The sequence below is a fragment of the Oncorhynchus masou genome, chromosome 33, assembly GCF_036934945.1.
Source record: "Oncorhynchus masou masou isolate Uvic2021 chromosome 33, UVic_Omas_1.1, whole genome shotgun sequence".
Taxonomy (NCBI): Eukaryota; Metazoa; Chordata; class Actinopteri; order Salmoniformes; family Salmonidae; genus Oncorhynchus; species Oncorhynchus masou.
Window position 1 is genome coordinate 20,037,083 of NC_088244.1, and position 21,156 is coordinate 20,058,238.

At 40.5% G+C, this 21,156-nt stretch overlaps 1 protein-coding gene across 1 annotated transcript; it reads right to left on the reverse strand.

Moving 5' to 3' along the window:
• Positions 1-3,041: 3,041 nt before the first annotated feature.
• LOC135527984 (sodium- and chloride-dependent GABA transporter 1-like) lies at positions 3,042-17,328 on the reverse strand. The gene is made up of 15 exons (XM_064956710.1): positions 17,075-17,328; positions 15,624-16,002; positions 15,216-15,347; positions 14,932-15,032; positions 14,351-14,460; positions 14,061-14,193; positions 13,276-13,410; positions 13,076-13,179; positions 11,574-11,698; positions 11,321-11,433; positions 7,034-7,165; positions 6,483-6,585; positions 5,978-6,078; positions 5,509-5,676; positions 3,042-5,295 (listed from the first exon to the last, which is right to left on the reverse strand). The coding sequence occupies exons 2-15, from the start codon at positions 15,850-15,852 to the stop codon at positions 4,801-4,803; spliced, it is 2,181 nt and encodes a 726-aa protein (XP_064812782.1). The 5' UTR covers positions 15,853-16,002; positions 17,075-17,328; the 3' UTR covers positions 3,042-4,800.
• Between the last annotated feature and the right edge of the window lie 3,828 nt (positions 17,329-21,156).

A 21,156-nucleotide genomic window follows, 5' to 3' on the forward strand; every position in this document is an offset into this window, starting at 1 on the left:
ACACTCCTAGCACTTTTTTATATTTTAAAATAGTCTCACCACCGAATGTGCCAAGAAATGCTAAACACCAACCCCCAGAAATGTACCCCTTCTTACCTTTCCTTTTCTAACATCCTTGTCTCAATCCCTTGAAGTCCAAGCAGAGGACACATACACCATTTTTTTTTGTCTGGAGGAATGTCCGATGGGGTCCTACGGTCCCCAGTGTGGTATTTTTTATGTGGAGGTATAAGTCATATCTGTCACATGTGTACAGTGCCTTCGGGACGTATTCAGACCCCTTGACTTTTTCCACAATGGTTGTTTTCCCTCATCAATCTACACACAATACCCCATAATGACAAAGCAAAAACAGGTTTTTAGAAATGTTTGCTAATTTGTAGACATTTTTGCTAATTTCTTAAAACATAAAAACTGAAATATCACATTTACATAAGAATTCAGATCCTTTACTCAGTACTTTGTTGAAGCACATTTGGCAGCGCTTACAGCCTCGAATCTTCTTGGGTATGATGCTACAAGCTTGGCTCACCTGTATTTGGGGAGTTTCTCCCATTCTTCACTGCAGATCCTCTCAAGTTCTGTCAGGTTGGATGGGGAGCATTGTTGCACAGCTATTTTCAGGTCTCTCCAGAGATGTTCAATCCAGTTCAAGTCTGGGCTCTGGCTGGGCCACTCAAGGACATTCAGAGACTTGTCCCGAAGCCACTCCTGAGTTGTCTTGGCTGTGGGCTTCAGGTTGTTGTCCTGTTGGAAGGTGAACCTTCGCCCCAGTCTGAGGCCTCGATCCTGACTAGTCTCCCAGGCTCTGCCACTGAAAAACATTCCCACAGCATGATGCTGCCACCACCATACTTCACTGTTGGGATAGTGTCAGAATTCCTCCAAACGTGACTCTTGGAATTCCGGCCTATGAGTTCAATCTTGGTTTCATCAGACCAGATAATCTTGTTTCTCATGGTCTGAGTCTTTAAGTGCCCTTTGGCAAACTCCAAGTGGGCTGTCATGTGCCTTTTACTGATGAGTGGCTTCCGTCTGGCCACTCTACCATAAAGGCCTGATTGGTGGAGGGTCTGAATACTTATGTAAATAAGGTATTTCTGTTTTATTTGTAATACATGTGCTACAATTTCTAAAAACCTGTTTTTACTTTATCATGATGGGGTATTCTGTGTCGATTGCTGAGAGAATTATTTTTTTATAATAAGGCTGTAACGTAATAAAATGTGGAAAAAGTCAAGGGGTCTAAATACTTTCTGAAGCCACTTTTCTATCAATGCAGGTTGCTGAGGGGAGAGTGACTCATACAAATGGCTGGAATGGAGTGAATGGAATGGCTTCAAACACATGAAAACCAAAGAAAAACATGTGTTTGATACCATTCCGTTGACTCCATCCCAGCCATTATTATGAGACGTCCTCCCCTCAGCACCCTCCACTGGTATGTATGGTAAAATATATGCTGTATTAACAGTCAATGTATGTACATTTATGGGTCTCTATATGGAGAAAGACTTGTATTTCCAATGAAAATTGTGTTATATTTATCACAATTTGATGCTGCAATGCTAAATTTTGATTTCGGAACAGAAGAATAACTGTGTTCTGCTAGATTGCTTCCAACTAATCAAGAGCTTCCTTCTTGTGTCCTCCCCAGCTGAGAACGATGATCCATTGTCTTTGTGGACATAAGACATCAGCTTCAGTGGCCTCAGCGGTGACTGGTTTTCATGGGTAATGATGCTAAATTACACTACTGGGAATAGGGAGGCTTCTAAGCCATTCATCATCGGCAAGTTTATATGTACTGTCATTATGGGCATCATTCAACCCCCAATTTGATATGAAGTTACACACACACACACACACGCACGTACACACACAAGCACGCACGCCCACACACACACACAATTTGCCACAAGTTACTAGAGGGTATGTCTCATTGTTTGCGAGTCATTGTTGTGGTGTCAGCTGGTGCAGTCTCGTTTATCACACTGGAAGCTAATGGATGCAGCAACTGCAGGAGGTTGGGGAGAATGGAGGAAGACACACACACAGCTGTAAAAGGTTGGAGAGATGAGGCGGGTCAGCACGCCAGGCCCCGGGGCCAGAGCTGTTTTCTGGTGATGTTATTCTAGCCTGCTGAGGCTTCGCTATCAGACTGTGTTTCTGAAACACTACTGTACATCACAAGGGAAGGTTTCAGACATTTTGCTCTCATTGTCTTTTCATGGTTGTTCTAAATTCTCCAAAGGCCAAATGTTTTGGTTAGAAATGATTTATTGTAGTGAAAACATTGGCCTGGGCTACTGTTACCTTTGGCAGGATTTCTTTCCCCGGTATACTGAACAATGGATTTATATTGCATTTTTAGTCTCCCACCTGGTTCTATAGTACACCTCCAAGGTAATAGTAATTAACAATTGCCTTCATATGCTTTTCTGTTCTTGCTATATATTTGCTACAAATCCTTACATATTTTTTTCTAGATAGCATTTTCTTAAATGTGTAAATCTATTAATTACAAATATCATGACAAATATCTAGTCTATATTTTAAGAGATTCAAAACACTTGCCAATTACTACTCAGAGGCTTGATGCAGACTGAGCATACAAAACATTAGGAACACCTTGCTAATATTGAGTTCAACCACCTTTTTCCCTCAGAACAGCCTGAATTCGTCGGAGCTTGGACAATGTGTTGAAAGTGTTCCACACGGATGCTGGCACATTTCGACTCCAATGCTTCCCATAGTTGTATTAAGTTGGCTAGATGTCCTTTGGGTGGTGGACCTTTCTTGATACACATGGGAAACTATTGAGCGTGAAAAACCCAGCAGTGTTGCAGTTCTGACACGCTCAAACCATAACCCGTTCAACCCGTTCAAGGGCACTAATATTTTTTTTGTTTTTTTTTGTTTAGTATTTGAGAGGTCTATTATGGTGACCTAATTTCACCACATCAAAAGCTACTGTACAGCAAACACTACATTTTGCTTGAGCACAGTAATTAACAAATGCAGGACAGTTATTCATATTTTCTATAATTCTTTATTTTTTCAGCTTTTTTCTTTTTTTATAACATGACAATCGTGCTTTATCATATGACACCATTTAAATACATATCATGTTTATATTTTGTTGTACATTAGGCAGTGAGACTGTTAAAAATATACAAAACAATATTATTTTTTACTAGACATAGTTTCTATTTTTAATATAATCGTCAATGTCTTCATTGTCATCATCATTTTGTATATTTCTGTAAGATATGTGCTTTAGTTTCTGTGAAAATATTATTGCAGAAAACAGCAACTCCTTTCGAATTTTTTCAACATTTAGACAATAACTTCCAATGTATTACAAACATTCACAGTTACATGTTTTACACAGTACAGTTTAACAACAAGGTTCCAGAGAAAACTGTGGTAGAGAAACTTTATACAAAAGTGACAGGACATGAACTGTAGCCATTTCACATTTTCACTTTTAGTTGTTTTGCTTTTCAAAGTAAACTTGTTTTGTTGGACCAAATGCTTTTCACTATAGCTGCCATAGAAGCAAACTTGCATTGTCTTAACATGCCATGGCAAAAGTTAAAGCTTTGTGCTTTTCACTAGTAAAGCAAAGACAACGAAAAGACAATTAGAAACAGACCACTCTTCTACTGGCCTGCACCTATACATCTACATATGTATTGCTGAATACATACTGATCAAACTATAATTGATCATTACACATAAGAGTGAACTAAAAAGGACTATCTTTAAACATAGAGTTGGTCCAATATTGTTTTCTAGCATACAAAGTGATTTTCTGGAGATCAGCCGAGTCATGCAAAAAGACTATGGCTTGGCATAAATTGGTTGATAACTGGCTTAAAGCCTTCTCTGTTCTCGTTTTGGATCTGTCAGGAGAAATTTTGGAATTTTATCTGATGTACTGAGGAAAGCATGCAAAAAAGTAAACAGGATTGACTGTCAGCATTAAGGGATAGTCAATGTTTGTAAATCACTTTTCTATACCCTGTGCTTTTGCATTTTATGTACGTTTTTGATACCCTGTGCTTCGCAAACTGAACACTGCATGGCATAGATAGTTCTTGCTTTCGTCTGCCTACAATTTTGGTCCTCGGTCACAACACTGATAGTAGAAAACATCCTAAAAATAATTCAAAAAATGTTTCAATCACATAAAAGTAAAAAAAAATACAAAAAATGGTGATAAAATAACAGTCTCTCTCACACAGAAAATATTTTGCAACATTAATACTGGATAAATCCAGGGTTCATAGACTTTAAACTTCTTATTGGCATTGTGCTTCTTCATCAGAGTTCCCTCATTGCCATGTGGCCTGTCATCAGCCCCACAGAGTGCAAGTAAGGCTTAGTAAACAACCACAATAATTTGACCCCGACCATTTTGTTCACCAAAACTTCATCTCTACTATAATCACACTGTATTTACTTGGTTCATGAAGATATTCAACAAATTGCTATTCTACATTTTCAATCGTTTTTTTTCTCTCACAGTATTACACAGTATGCTTACATATTTCTTTTACCCAGATTACAGTAGATTTTGTGAACACTAACAGTCTTTGATTTTTGTATTTGTAATGAATACCAATAAAAAAACATCAGTGTGTTGCCTTTACAAATGCAGAAAAATGAAACATGATTTTTAAATCCGGTTTGATCAGATATTGCCCATGGAGGTAGGTGAATCAATTAAAATCTTGGAAGTCCTTGGTAATGTTCGACGTTGACTGCACTTTCTCCATGAGGGTTCTACCTTGTCTAGACATTGGCCTCTGCGTTGGTTAGGTTGGTAAGGTTGGTTGAGTTGGTTGAGCTCGCTATATTGAGTGGTGGGATGGCTGGCTCAGTTGGTGCTGCGCTAACTGGATTGGGTGGTGGGCTGGTAGGGCTGGTTGGGTTGGCTGGAGTGATAGGGACGGTAGGGACGGTTGGGACGGTCAGACTGGTTGGGTTCACAGGGCTAGCCAGAGTAACTGGAATGGCTGGAGGTGTTGGGCTGGCCGGGGCTGCAGCAACCGGGCTTGTAGCAGTTGGGTTGGCAGGACTAGCTGGGTTGCCAGAACTAGCCTGGTTGCCAGAACTAGCTGGGTTGCCAGGGCTTGCTGTGTTGGCAGGGCTAACTGGGTTGGCCAGGTTAACTGGGTTGGCCGGGTTAGAAGGACTAGCTATGTTGGTCTCTGCAACCACTGCCTCAGGCCCATTCTCCTGTGGCCGTCGAACCACTGCAGGCGGCTGAAACATTATCTGCAGGCGCTGAGAAAAATTCACAACAAAACAGTTCATTAGGTAACACAATGAGTGCAACTCTAACATGTCCAGAGAGGAGAACCTGACTGAAATTATATTTTTACTAGTTCTTAAACATGTTTGTTTTTTATCATTAAGGTTACATATCAATCATCACCAAATTGAATTGATTCTCTTGCACGGGAGAACTATATCCATAATCATTATCGTGTCACTTACCTCTTTCCAGGTGCCCTTGAGTCCGAGATACATGTAGACCATGTAACCAGGAATGAGGACCATGGAGGACAGAGCCATGAGCCAGCCCACTCCCTGGCCCCAGGCGGGGAACACGTAGTTGTTCAAGGTGAGAGGAACCATTTGGACTGCACTGAACAGGAACACCCCCTGTGGGAGACATGGTATGATCCTTATTAATCCCGACACCACAGCTTCTTAGGCACTTTCTGTCTCTGTCTCAGAATTGCTTGAGGCAGGTCAGTGACTGATTGATTTATTTTATTTGACAGTAAAAAATAATAGATATATACACACAGTACAAAGCTGCTTTTTTTAACGTGACCAGGATTGCACAATACAGTTGTCCGTTATTTCCATTGTGGTCCCTATTATCATTATTGATGTTATTGGTTATTTTCATTTTTCATGTCATGATGTTGTATTGGATGTGTATGGTTGTGCTACTTACAGCCACAATGAGAGGAGTGAAACAGACCCAGCACAGCTTCCACCATATACAGGGCTTGTAGCCAATCATCTCCTGGATGTTGTCATAGAACTTGTTCACACCTGTGAGACAAATGAATGCATGATCAAAGTATTCAAATTCAATTTCTTCCAATTTACCGCTAGTCTGCCGTGAATTGTGATGAGGAAGGAGAGTTGGTGTAGTGTAGGACACGTTAGCAGAGTTGAAGTACCAGGGGTTGAAGCTGGACTGGTGTCTTTGGACAGGTGTGAGGTTATTCTATCATTCAACTGTACCTAGACTATCTAGTTCATTCAATGTTCATCCCCTCACTTTAGGAACAGAGAGAAAACGCTTTAATTTATTTTTCACAAATCTTACCTGAGGATATATCACTGTAACAGGTAATTTTGTCATGTTGAAATAGGGTGTTTCTGATGTATACTATTCACTGCAATAATGTAGCTACTGTGTGTATCTGATGTTGCCTAGAGACTCTACCTACCGTAGAACCAGGATATGGAGATGCACTCAAAGAAGACCAGGAAGAGGAGACACATCCCACTGGCAGAGTAGTAGTCAAAGAGCTTGAACACGTACAGGCCTCCCTAGTGACACAACACAGATGGATGAGTCACAGTACCAAAGAACGCAGTGGTCTGTGGTCTCTACATTATATCAGTGTCCTTATCTCAGATGGAAAAATGAGTGTTGGGATCCGATTTCAACAGCAGTTGTAATTAAACAAACAGAATGGTCTAAACAAATCTTTATTTTCTATAAATTAAACAGCAATAGTGTTATCCAATGTAATTCACATTTTTTATCAACTACTGTATCATTGAGCTTGGAGGTTTAACTGGTTGGTCGATGGCATTAGTGGAATTGACACAGTGATGAGAGAGAGAAAGAGAGAATGGGTTAGAGAGAGAGACAAATAGAGAGAGAGAGAGAGAGAGAGAGAGAGAGAGAGAGAGAGAGAGAGAGAGAGAGAGAGAGAGAGAGAGAGAGAGAGAGAGAGAGAGAGAGAGAGATATGCGGTGTGCTGTACCGTACCTGTGTGATGTTGGACAGGCCGATCAGGTAGGAGACCAGGCAGACAGCAGCGATGAAGAGCTCTCTCCTGCCCCTCAGTGCCCTGGGAAACTCATCCACCAGAGCTGTTATAAAGCCCTCCACTGTGCAGAACTACAAACACACACACAAAATGGGGGACACTCAGCTAAAAAGGAGAGATATTTACAGTACTTTCCTTAGTATCTATGTAAGGCATCACTTCATGTTTCATCTATAATTGATAATCTTGTTCCTATTTGTACATTTTTTTCACAATAAATACATTTTTATCAACTGCATAATTTGTTAAATTGTTAATTATTTATTTTTTAACTAAAAAAGAACCTAAAAAGTGCACCGGTAATTGGAAATTACAGGGACATGGATCCCTAGAAGGATAGTATCACTGTTGTACATTCATTTTACTGATTGGGCAAATAAACATTTGTTTATTTATAACATGGTGGTCCATGTATGGTATGATAACCATGTAACCAAGATGACGGATATTCATGGATTATATTGAATTAATTCAGATCATGGAAAGCATACATTGTAATAACCAACATATTATCCTGAATTAACTATATAAATGGTGGAAAAAAAAATATACATTTAATTTTGTAAATATATACATGGACCACCATGTTATATATATACAGTGTTATATATATATATATATACAGTGCATCTCCCCCACTTGGCATTCTCTCAACCAGCTTCATGAGGTAGTCATTGAGAGAATGCCAAGAGTGTGCAAAGCTGTCATCAAGGGTAGCTATTTGAAGAATCTGAAATATAAAATATATTTTGATTTGTATAACACTTTTTTTGTCACTACATGATTCCACATGTGTTATTTCATAGTCTTCACTATTATTCTAGAATGTAGAAAATAGTAGAAATAAAGAAATCCCTTCAATCAGGTTCAAGTCAGGCTCTGGCTGTACCACTCAAGGACATTCAGAGACTTGTCCTGAAGCCACTCCTGCAATGTCTTGTCTGTGTGCTTAGAGTTGCTGTCCTGTTAGAAGGTGAACCTTCGCCCCAGTCTGAGGTTCTGAGTGCCCTGGAGTAGGTTTTCCTCAAGGATCTCTCTGTACTTTCCTATGTTCATCTTTCCCTCGAACCTGACTAGTCTCCCAGTCCTTGCCACTGAGAAATATCCCCACAGCATTATGCTGCCACCACCATGTTTCACTGTAGGGATGGTATTGGCCAGGTGATGAGCGGATTCTGGTTTCCTCCAGATGTGACGCTTGGCATTCAGTCCAAAGAGTTCAATCTTGGTTTCATCAGACCGGGGAGAATCTTGTTTCTCATATCTAAGAGAGTCCTTTAGGTACCTTTTGGCAAACTCTAAGTGGGTTGTCATGTTCCTTTTTCTGAGGAGGCTTCCGTCTCGCCACTCTACCATAAAGCCTGATTGGTGGAGTGCTGAAGAGATAGTTGTCCTTCTGGAAGGTTCTCCCATCTCCAAAGAGGAACTCTGTAGCTCTGTCAGAGTGGCCATCAGGTTCTTGGTCACCTCCCTGACCAAGGCCCTTCTCCCCCGATTGCTCAGTTTGGCCAGCTCTAGGAAGAGTCCTGGTGGTTCCAAACTTCTTCCATTTAAGAATGATGGAGGCCACTGTGTTCTTGGGGACCTTCAGCGCTGCAGAAATGTTTTGGTACCCTTCCCCAGATTTGTGCCTCGATTTAATTCTGTCATCGGAGCTCTACAAACAATTCCTTAAACCTCATGGCTTGGTTTTTGCTCTGACTTGCTTTGGGATCTTATATAGACATGTGTGTGCCTTCCCAAATCATGTCCAATCAATTGAATTTACCACACGTGGACTCTAATCAAGTTGCAGAAACATGTCTAGGATGATCAATGGAAATAGAATGCACCTGAGCTCAATTTCGAGTCTCATAGCAAAGGGTCTGAATATTTATGTAAATTAAGTATTTCTGATTTTTATTTTGAATTAATTTGCAAAAAATAATTAAAAACCTGTTTTCACTTTGCCCTTGTGGGGCAAAATGTAACAAAGTGTGGATAAAGTCAAGAGGTCTGAGTACATCTTTTAATTTCACCTTGATTTAACTTGGCAAGTCAGCTAAGAACAAATTCTTGTTTACATTGATGGCCTACCTGCCTTTTTCAGGGGCAGAATGACAGATTTTTACCTTGTCAGATCAGGGATTCGATCTAGCAACCTTTCGGTTACTGGCCCAACGCGCTAACCACTAGACTACCTGCCGCCCCATGACCAAAAGCATGTGTACACCTGCTGAACATCTCACTCCAAAATCATGGGCATTAATATGGAGTTGGTTCCCCCTTTGCTGCTATAACAGCCTCCAATCTTCTGGGAAGGCATTCCGCTAAATGTTGGAACATTGCTGCATGGATTTGCTTCCATTCAGCCACAAGAGCAATTTAAGGTCGGGCACTGATGTTGGGTGATTAGGCATGGTTCACAGTCGGCATTCCAATTCATCCCAAAAGTGTTCGATGGAGCTCTGTGCTGGGCAGTCAAGTTCTTCCACACCGATCTCTAAAAAACTTTTCTGTATTGACATCACTTTGTGCACAAGGGCATTCCCATACTGAAACAGGAAAGAGCCTTCCCCAAACCTTTGCCACAAAGTTGGAAGCACACAATCGTCTATAATGTCATTGTATGCTGTAGAGTTAAGATTTCCCTTCACTGGAACTGAGGGGCCTAGCCTGAACCATGAAAAACAGTCCCAGACCATTATTCCTCCTCCACCAAACTTTACAGTTGGCACTATGCATTCGGGCAGGTAGTGTTCTGGCATCTGCCAAACCCAGATTAATCCATCAGACTGCAAGATGGTGAAGCATGATTCATCACTCCAGAAAACAAGTTTCCACTGCTCCAGAGTTCAATGGTGGTGAGCTTTACACCACTCCAGCCGACGCTTGGCATTGCGCATGATCTTAGGCTTGTGTGCAGCTGCTCGGCCATTGACACCCATTTCATGAAGCTCCTGGCAAACAGTTATTCAATCAATCAAATGTATTTATAAAGCCCTTTTTACATCAGCTGATGTTACAAAGTGCTATACAGAAACCCAGCCTAAAATCCCAAACAGCAAGCAATGCAGATGTAGAAGCACGGTGGCTAGGAAAAACTCCCTAGAAAGGCAGGAACCTAGGAAGAAACCTAGAGAGGAACCAGGCTATGTGGGGTGGTCAGTCCTCTTCTGGCTGTGCCGGGTAGAGATTATAACAGTACATGGCCAAGTTGTTCAAACTTACTTATTGTGCTGAGGTTGCTTCCAGAGGTAGTTTGGAACTTGGTAGTGAGTGTTGCAACTGAGGAAAGACTACTTTTATTCACTACAAACTTCAGCACTCTGTAGTTCTGTTCTGTGAGCATGTGTGGCCTACCACTGCACGGCTGAGCCGTTGTTGCTCCTAGACATTTCCACTTCACAATAACAGCACTTACAGTTGACCGAGGCAGCTCTAGCACTGCAGACATTTGACAAAGTGACTTGTCGGAAAGGTGGCATTCTATGACGATACCACGTTGAAGATCACTGAGCTCTTCAGTAAGGCCATTTTACTGCCAATGTTTGTCTATGGAGATTGCATGGCTGTGTACTTGATTTTATACACATGCCAGCAACAGGTGTGGCTGAAATAGCCTAATCCACTAATTGGAAGGGGAGTCCACATACTTTTGTATATATAGTGTATTTCCATTAGTTTTTAAGCACTAGCAACCCCATTTTGGCAGCGACCTCGAAAATATAACTCTAACATGTCATATAGCCATTTATCTTGCTGAACCATTACATTTCCATTACAAAAATAGTCGGAGCGCAAGTGTGCAATGTTATGATTTATCTGTTTTGTGTAAACGGGAGTAGCAGCATTTAGCATAATTGCTAGCAGACTCAGTGGCCTTAGAGTTAGGCTACCCAAATATCATACACAAGCTGAAAGCATGAGAACAGAGCACCCGGGGGTAGAGAGAGAGGTGATATAGTTGCATTAAAAGGAGTTGACAGTAAAAGTCAAGGCTCAGCTACAGTGTATCTGTCCACTAGGGAAAAAATATATTAGCCAGTGTGCTTCTCCTGTGGAGAGACCAGAGAAAACCAGTGTCATATATACCTGTGCTAACACATTTAGGTCAGAACCTAAGTAGCCTGGTCCCAGATCTGTAGGTGCTTTAGCCAGCTCCCTGACAAGGCATGACAACATTAGTGAGAGGATTGGGCTAAAGCCCCAACAGATCTGGGAGCAGTCAATGAAAACAGCCTTACCTGACTGTCAATCCCCAGCATCAGCAGCATGGAGAAGAACAGGATAGCCCAGAGAGGAGAAATAGGCAGCTGGGTCACAGCCTCGGGGTATGCCAGAAAAGCCAGGCCTGGACCTGCATACCAAACACACAACACACCGCATTAGCTCGCTGTTCTCCGGGCTACATTTCTCTGTGTGGATTGAGGCAGAGAGCAGGAGTCAGAATAGACAACATTACTCCCCTATTGTGCTCTAAGGGAGCATTGAGTTTACCTGAAGCTGCGACTTCTTGTATTGGTCTGTTAGTCACATTCGCCATGAAGCCCACAATAGAGAAGATGACCAGGCCCGCAAACATGCTGGTGAAGGAGTTGATGCAGCACACTATGATAGAGTCTCTGGGGAAAGGAAACATGAAAACGTCCTGTTGTCAGAGCTTAAGGTGATCTGTGATCTCTTTTGTAACATCATCATGGATTCCTAAAAAGGCCCTTCTCAGGAGAGAGAGAGAGAGAGTTGATTCCTTATTATTGCTGAGTGGAAAACAAATCCCCGCTTAGTAACATATTTATAGTGGCCATATAAGGTGTGCACTGAGATTGTAAAAATATATGCAATTTACTTTTTGTATAGCATTCCAATGGGGAACAATGTTATTTTTTTCAAAGAAGTTTAATGTCACAGTAATACCTAAATATTAAATGAATATGAATGAATGTCAAGCCCTTATTTGCAAAGAAGAGTTTTCCAAAATCAATCCTTATTTACAAACCTAATTGCATCATATAAAGTGTGGCCTGTAGCTAAATAATATTCGGTCGCTAATAAACAACAAGTAAATTGAAATAAACGCAAGCTGAGTCTGCATCATTATATAACTGATGAGCAATTTGTGTGACCTAGAACCATGGATGTGCTGTTTGGGGAAGAGGTTGTGAAATTGTTGGCTAATTTTATTTGATGTATACTACCACATCCAAAGCCATATGAAGGGGCCCATATGAGACTGAATTATAGTATACCGAACAAAAATATGAACACAATATGTAAAGTGTTGTTCCCATGTTTCAAGAGTTGAAATAAAAGATCCAGAAATGTTCCATATGCACAAAAAGCTTATTTCTCTCAAATGTTTTGCACAAATTTGTTTACATCGCTGTTAGTGAGCATTTCTCTTTTGTCAAAATAATACATCCACCTGACAGGTGTGGCATATCAAGAAGTTTATTAAACAGCATGATCATTACCCAGGTGCACCTTGTGCTGGGGACAATAAAAGGCCATGTTTAACCACACCAGCCCAGGACCTCCACAGCCGACTTCTTCACCTGTGGGATCGTCTGAGACCAACCACCCAGACAACCGATGAAACTGAAAAGTATTTATGTCTATAATAAAGCCCTTTTGTGGGAAAACTCATGATTGACTGGGCCTGGCTCCCCAGTGGGTGAGCCTTTGCCCTCACAGGCCCGCCCATGGCTGTGCCCCTGCCCAGTCATGTGAAATCCATAGATTAGGGCCTAATGAATTTATTTAAATTGACTGATTTCCTTCTATGAACTGCAACTCAGTAAAATAATTACATTTATATTTTTGTTCAGTATACTTTATCGATTGTACTAACATTGATCTATGCTTCTCATTGTACATGGCTGATAGTAAGGTCCACTTTACAGTCACATTTACTGTTAAGGTATACTGGTCGAATTGTTGCCTTTTCAGGTCTTGTCTGATACATTATATTTCCATTTAATAGAAGCCTACCTCCATCTTACCTGTAAACATTATTATTAAAAGGGTTATAGCTGCCAAGAGCTATCAGTGAGCCCAGTCCCAAACCGTAGGAGAAAAATATCTGAGTGGCAGCATCCAGCCATACCTGACAAGGGGAGAGAACCATTTAGCAAAGGGGCTGAAAATGAATGACTCCCATACAGGTATTTGTCTTACAAAGAATGAGAAATTCATTCAGTACCTCAGATTCTTTTAGTTTTTCAAAGTTAGGGGTGATATAGAAGAGAATTCCATCCATAGCTCCAGGTAGAGTCACTCCACGGCAGAACAGAATGAAAAGCATGAAATAGGGGTACGTGGCCGAGAAGTACACAACCTAGAAAGTCAAATAAATGAGTCACCATCAGCAGGAAATTAATGCATGTTAACACTGTCAAGTGCAGATGAGCTATACGCCATTGAATTAACACATTTGCAATTCAGTCTCTTCTTAAACAAAGGCCTTTTCTTTGGAGAGGAATACCAATGGATTTATTGTCCTCCAATCTCTCGCACAGAGAACAGAAAAAAAGAGAAGAAAATAAATAACAGAAATCCAGTCAAGAAATGTTGTGGTTTTGTGACCACAACAAATGTTATTTTCTATGATCACATGACACATTCGATTTCCAAATCGTAGCAACACCAGGGAGTAACATTGTTCCAACTGAGGGAGAGAGAAATGGGAAACAAACTGATTTTAGAGGGCTTGTTCACTCCTCCTTCTCATCATCAAATTTCTCCCCAATTTTCTGTATCAGGAGAATTGGAATTAGAGAAGGGCCCATGAGCCTGAATATGATTACTGAACATGAGGGTTTGATGTCTCTCCTCTCATTCTAAAAGTCTATCTGGGCAATAGTCAGTGCAATATAAATGATTGATTAAGGTGATATGACAACGATTAATATTGCATCACTGTCACACATTGGATGACAGAGAGCTTTTGCACACACCTAAATCAGCAATGAGAAACCAATCTCTTACCTTGCCAGTCCAGCTCACCCCTTTCCAGATACAGAAGTACACTAGGACCCAAGCGATGGCCAGTGTTATTGCCAGTGGAGCTCGGATCTGCCCTGGTTTTTCCAAGCCATCAGTCATTTGATGCATGTTGCGCCTATAAGATCAGAGAGAGTAACAATAAGACTATTATACAGACTGGGAGAATGCTTTGCAGCAAAGGAAATGTCATTTTATACTTCTCAAGCAGTCATGCAGGGTACTGTAATGCTGAGCTGAAGCAAACATTTTTTTAAAAGCAGCTAGTGTCTTACTCCCAAAACTCCATCACCGCGCTGGTAAGATTGGTGTTATCAACTATACTGTAGTTTGAGTAACACTTTTCTGTGTTCCATGGATTGCCACATGAGCTCCATGGAAGTTCCTGAAAAACAGAAGGATAACGTAAAAAACGGAAGGGTAATGTATGCTTTCCTCCTTGACACAATGAGAAATCTCACATGGCATCAACAAGCATGTTACAATCCTCAGAGAGCATAGATCAAAGCTGGAACACATGTTTGTCTCATCCCCATGTGGTTTGTAGGTGGTAAAGGTGTGGTACTTACAGTGGTAAAGGAGTTGTAGGAGGTAAAGGTGTGGTACTTACAGTGGTAAAGGAGTTGTAGGTGGTAAATGTGTGGTACTTACAGTGGTAAAGGTGTTGTAGGTGGTAAAGGTGTGGTACTTACAGTGGTCAAGGAGTTGTAGGTGGTAAAGGTGTGGTACTTACAGTGGTAAAGGAGTTGTAGGAGGTAAAGGTGTGGTACTTACAGTGGTAAAGGAGTTGTAGGTGGTAAAGGTGTGGTACTTACAGTGGTAAAGGAGTTGTAGGTGGTAAAGGTGTGGTACTTACAGTAGTAAAGGAGTTGTAGAGATAGTAAATGGCCCAGGCAATGATGACAATGTAATAAATGTTAAGCCAGAAGGCCAGGACAGCTGCTGCAAGGCCAACACCTATGAGATGGAAATTGATGACATTTGTTGTGCATGCTCCTAATGCTCCAACATATTCATAGAGACTTACAGAAGAACATAAAGATCGGTGCACAAGGGACCACCTGACTACTAGGAATTTGATTTGATACAAAAAATGCTTTTAGACATACAGTAAGAGCATTGCATGAGTAGAATGTATACCTTTGAATACGGGAGCCAGTTTCCAGACTCCAAGCCCACCAATTGAGGTGTATTGACCAAGAGCCGTCTCCAGCAGGAACAGGGGCATCCCAGCAAATATGAGTGTCAAAAAATAGGGGATCAAGAAGGCTCCTGCATAGACACAAGTAAATCAAACCAAATATAAATGTTCCAAATAAAACGACACATAAGCAATTGAATGTTACTTACAGCCCACTGTGGAAGCTAATTGGAATTGTATTCAATTAGGAAATGAAAAATGAGTGTCTGTGCTCTTACACAAGGGACATTGTGGTAATCATTTTTCATAATAATTAGGGTTCTCAATATTGACTAAGCACTTAGGCCTACTTAAGAGTGAAATGAGCTTATATGTAGGTGATATGACTTTTTTTAAATGGTGTTTACCTCCACCGTTTTTTCCACAGAGATATGGAAATCTCCATACGTTGCCCAGTCCAATTGCATAACCTACACAGGACAGAAGGAAATCGAATCGCCCTCCCCATGTTTCTCTTTCGGGAAGATCCTTTTTGGTATTTTCCCCTTTCACGTCCAGTGACTTGGGTTTGTCATTAGTTGCCACTTCGTTAAGTTCTGTTACTTGTCCATCTGCTTTGGTGCCGTTGGTAGCCATGTCTTTCGATGTGTCAGTGGTCCTGGCCTTTGAAAGGGGAGCTTCAGCACCAGTCCACGCAGACAGCAGCTTCGCGGTTTTTGGCCAAAACCTCTGAACCAAATGTTTGAAAGCAGGTGAAGGCTATAGGGACAGTCTGTTGCCGTTAACCTGGAAACGGTGAATACAGTGATTGGTCGTTTTTTTTGTGCGCACTCAAATTGGGAAATTGATTAAACAACATGATTACGTTTACAATAGATTTGCTACAGAATGAGACTGTTCAATACACACCTTGGCTTTTGTAAATTACTGAAAATAAAATGCATTTGGAAAGTTATATTTTTCCGATCGACTCCACTCTAGACACCAATAAACATCTGACCAGATATATGCAATGCAGAGTTTAAAACACAAGAATGCTATAAAAAAGAATAATGGCACATTAATGATGGCCCAGGACTTTTCCACCCATATAACAACGCATTCGATAGGTTTGTACGTAGATTGTTTATTGGCTATGAAGCCTACTTCTCCCACCCACAATATTCTTACAATCAAACCAATGCAATTTGCAAATGAATACAGTCCAATGTCGAGAATGCACATCACCGAATGCATCATTACGTGCAAAGAAAACAACTTTCAGACATTGTTAATATCCAAGCCACCGAGCTCACGCGCAAAACGCAACATCGCAACATTACATTCGACAATTACATATGCACATCCAATCTGAAAGAGCAACATTTACGCCGTGCAACTGACACATGCAGATACGCTTACTAATTACCTATTGCACTACCTATGCACTGATTTAAGTAGACAGAAAAAACGACAGCAATATCTCAACCAAACTGGATCACAATTGCATTGGGGAGACAAAGGAATATACCCAAAGCGTAAAGCTTTACGCACCAGGCTGCACAAATGACATTCGAGGAATAGAGAACCAAACGCACTCCTATATGACAAAAACATGTACACAGTTATATGAACCATTCAATCAACCAGGAGAGCCGTCCATTCTGCATTTAATTGGCTATAAAACAAGGTGTATTTTCTTCATTACCTAAAGTCATTATGGTTACAACAGTTCCATACTGTCACGTTAAACTACGAGTTAAATCATCGTCTTGCTGGTTGCTTTATCCCTGACTATAAACGATTCACGTAATTTTCAAACCGGGAGAAGCATTGGTAGGGAATTCACACACACATCAAATAATCTAATTTTACTCACAATGAAGCTGCGCTCTCTGCCACCGAGGATGTGCTGCCTGCCACAAATCTCGAAACGAGGTATCCGTAGATTCCCTCTGAAGTTGTAAACTTCCAGTTTTACTTGGAACATAAAGATATTGTTTTTCCATTAAAAGACTTGGAACAAGCGCCACAAGTGTCCTAGAGGAGAGCGCACACGTATCCCGTTGCCGGGAGCTGTCCAGCGGCGCGCGGTGCTGACGAGGTGGCTAAATCAACACGAGAAGCAGCCGCTTCGCCTTGTGCGACTGTCTAACGTCAACAACCAGAAACGTTGGGGGGGGGGGGGGGGGCACAATTCTCAATTCCCATCTACATAGCGTCAATGTCATCTGAAAGTCGACCCCCCCCCCCTGTACACATCCAACACTGACATCGCACTGACATCGCGATGGAGCATGTTTTCTCAATATTTCATGACGTTTTGTTTTCTCTGTTTTACTAATGGGGAAATTCTGACAAATTCTAAAGCAGATTCACCACAAGGGAGACAAACAAGGTTATCGACGACATCACACCTTTTAAGTGGAAGTGGTCAATAACCTATTGACCACCTTATTTGACACTAAATTTACAATGTCACGATCTTCAAATTGAGGAAAATTCGAAAACACCTTATTCCCAGCCCCCAACTCCCAATTATGTCACCCCAACACAGCCCAACCCTACTCAAATGAACTGTAATCTCGGAGTGTAAAATGCAAACAGGTCGAGGGCAGTGTTTGCACGATAAGCATATTTGGAAGCTGAGGCCAGTCGGTGGATGTCTGCTTTCTGACAAGTGTGAAAAGCGAGCCCGTCAATAAAGGGAGGGCTGTAATCATTTAGCCTACGGTCTCCAGAAATGAACGGATGATGTAAGAGGAATAAACTTACCCAATGAAGAATAATTTAACTCACAAATTCAAATAAATGTGTGGCTTCAAGCTGTACAATTGAAACTGCAAGACAATTTACAGATGTGGTTGTCCTAAACGTGAATACAGCAAGCCAAACGGAGTTTGAGCTGAAGTATCTTGTTTTGAAATATTTTTTTTTATAACCATAGAAATAAATAAGGCAAAAGGAAAACAACATTAGCCTCTATGGACTTCTTCACAAAAACAAGTTTTGACTTCAGTGGTAAGTCCTATATTACAATATTATTGTACCCTGATGCAGGTCAAGAATCAACTGCATTGAAAGTATTCTGAAAGAGGAAGAAAACGTTATCATCATACATAGACCAAGTGTGTTTTATATACATATATATACATATTTCTTCCCCATATCAGGTCAGTGAAAAAAGTTTTTGGGGTAAAATAGACACTGCATAATTGATGAGATTGTGGTTGACAGCTATTTCTTATTATTGCCTGAATTCTGTTGAAGCATACCAGGTGAAGTAATTTTTGTCGGCATTCCCTGCGACATATTTTTCACAAAACAAAGAAGCAAGAGTTCTCACTTTGTTGTTATTTTATTTTGTCATAATACTACCTTGAATAGTTTAAAATGTCAGTATTTTATCCATATAAAAAAATGGTGAGACAAATTTGTGAGACAGTTTCTATTGAAAGACATTTAACTGATTTTACTAAGTTATGTAAAATGTGGTGAATGTAGTCCATTGCTAGAAGTGAGTCCCCAGTAAGATCAGGGGCATTATGGTGGTAGAGTAGAGTACAGTGGAGTATGAATGTTCCCATCCTATTCAGATAGTGAAAACAGAGTGGCTGAGAGGGCAGCAGATGGTAAACCAATGAGGGGTGAACTAACCCACTAAATGATAACACATGAAATGTAGCATTTAAAATCCCATCTGGGTTGCCTGCCCTCCTGACATGGAGTGTGAAACCTGACACGTATTTATACTACTGCTGGTACAACACAAAGACATGTCAACGACTGGTGACACTGGTGACATGCCTGCTCTCTCTATTGACCTCTGAACCCTTTGGTTTTTTATTCCTCTCAACTCTGGGTTCCATTCTCAGAGCCCCGGGGGTTCCACTTTGACTAGGCAGTATGGCTGTGTGGTTCCACTCTATGAATCTCTCTGCATGTTCCATTATGCATGTTCCATTAGCTGGAGATTATATGCAGTGCCCTTATATGTATTGGCATTATGTGATCATCTTCGGTGATTGATCATTACCAACATCATGAGGTCTTCTGTTCCCCTCTTACTCACAAAGACATACTGAACAAGTCTATGATCAGTGTGTGCCAGGTCAATTATTTCAATAACGGAATATGTGAAAATGACAAAATGGTATATTTTCTATTCTATAGTTTATCCTATTAAATGATCTGTGATTACTGATTGCATTTTACAGCAAGCAAATATATCAATGTATGAACCTACTGTATGAGCCTACTGTATGGACCTGCTGTATGAACCTACTGTATGAACCTACTGTATGAAACTACTGTATGAAACTGCTGTATGAACCTGCTGTATGAACCTACTGTATGAACCTACTGTATGAACCTACTGTATGAAACTACTGTATGAACCTACTGTATGAGCCTACTGTATGAACCTACTGTATGAACCTACTGTATGAACCTACTGTATGAAACTACTGTATGAACCTGCTGTATGAACCTGCTGTATGAACCTGCTGTATGAAACTACTGTATGAACCTACTGTATGAGCCTACTGTATGAACCTACTGTATGAACCTACTGTATGAAACTGCTGTATGAACCTGCTGTATGAACCTGCTGTATGAACCTGCTGTATGAACCTACTGTATGAACCAACTGTATGAACCTGCTGTATGAACCTACTGTATGAACCTACTGTATGAACCTACTGTATGAACCTGCTGTATGAACCTACTGTATGAACCTGCTGTATGAACCTACTGTATGAACCTACTGTATGAACCTGCTGTATGAACCTACTGTATGAACCTACTGTATGAACCTACTGTATGAACCTGCTGTATGAACCTACTGTATGAACCTACTGTATGAACCTGCTGTATGAACCTGCGGTATGAACCTACTGTATGAACCTGCTGTATGAACCTACTGTATGAACCTACTGTATGAACCTACTGTATGAACCTACTGTATGAACCTGCTGTATGAACCTACTGTATGAACCTACTGTATGAACCTACTGTATGAACCTGTAAAAATGACTAATGACAATAAAATTCCACCAAATATTAAACATCTTATGATTAAATGCAAAGATAAAAGATTTGGAAATGTAGATAAGCTTTCTCTCATTTTAATACATTGAATAAGTCAATAATGAGACCATTCAACTGGCAAAGATAACCTCTGTAAATTAATCAATAAGAAAAACTAAGGCATATCGAATGTTAATATTGACACATCGGAAAGGGTTTATCTATAATCTTGGAAATAAAATGATCAGCGTCTAAAATTGAAGCTTGCTGAAAATTATTTTATTTTTGATTATAATGCAAATGTTAGATTTGATCCCGCCATTGTCAACATCCATATAACTCCAATGATGTTACATAATTCCTTCACCCATGATGATGCCAACAGTGGAACAAATAGGTCCTGTGTGGCTCAGTCGGTAGAGCATGGCGCTTGCAACGCCAAGCGTCGTGGGTTCGATTCCCGCTAGTGGCCCCAGCCGACTTGTAAGTCGCTTTGGACAAAAGCGTCTGCTAAATGGGATATATTATATATTATTATCAATAAAATGCATTTGTTTATAAAATGCATTTTATTGATATTTGTTCCTTCATATTTCTAAACAACCTTACATTCACATCTGTGTTGTATTGTTCTGTACAGTGCTTGATGTGAGATCAGAGCATCTCACACTCAGTCTTCAGTTTGATTTTTCTGTCCCAATACTTCCTTCCAACAATCAGCAATTTGAGGTCACAAACAAGCTGATTACCATGATGATGAGTCATTAGTATGCTAATCATAAGCATTCCACATATTTTATTCATATTGTTACAGACTTGTTTATCTCTGCACTGCCAAAAATGTACACAGATCTCAGTTTTTTATGTTTTTGAAAGTTAAGGTAGAAGAGCTTAACCCTGGAAAACCCCTGCTAAGGAGAATCTTCCATTGAA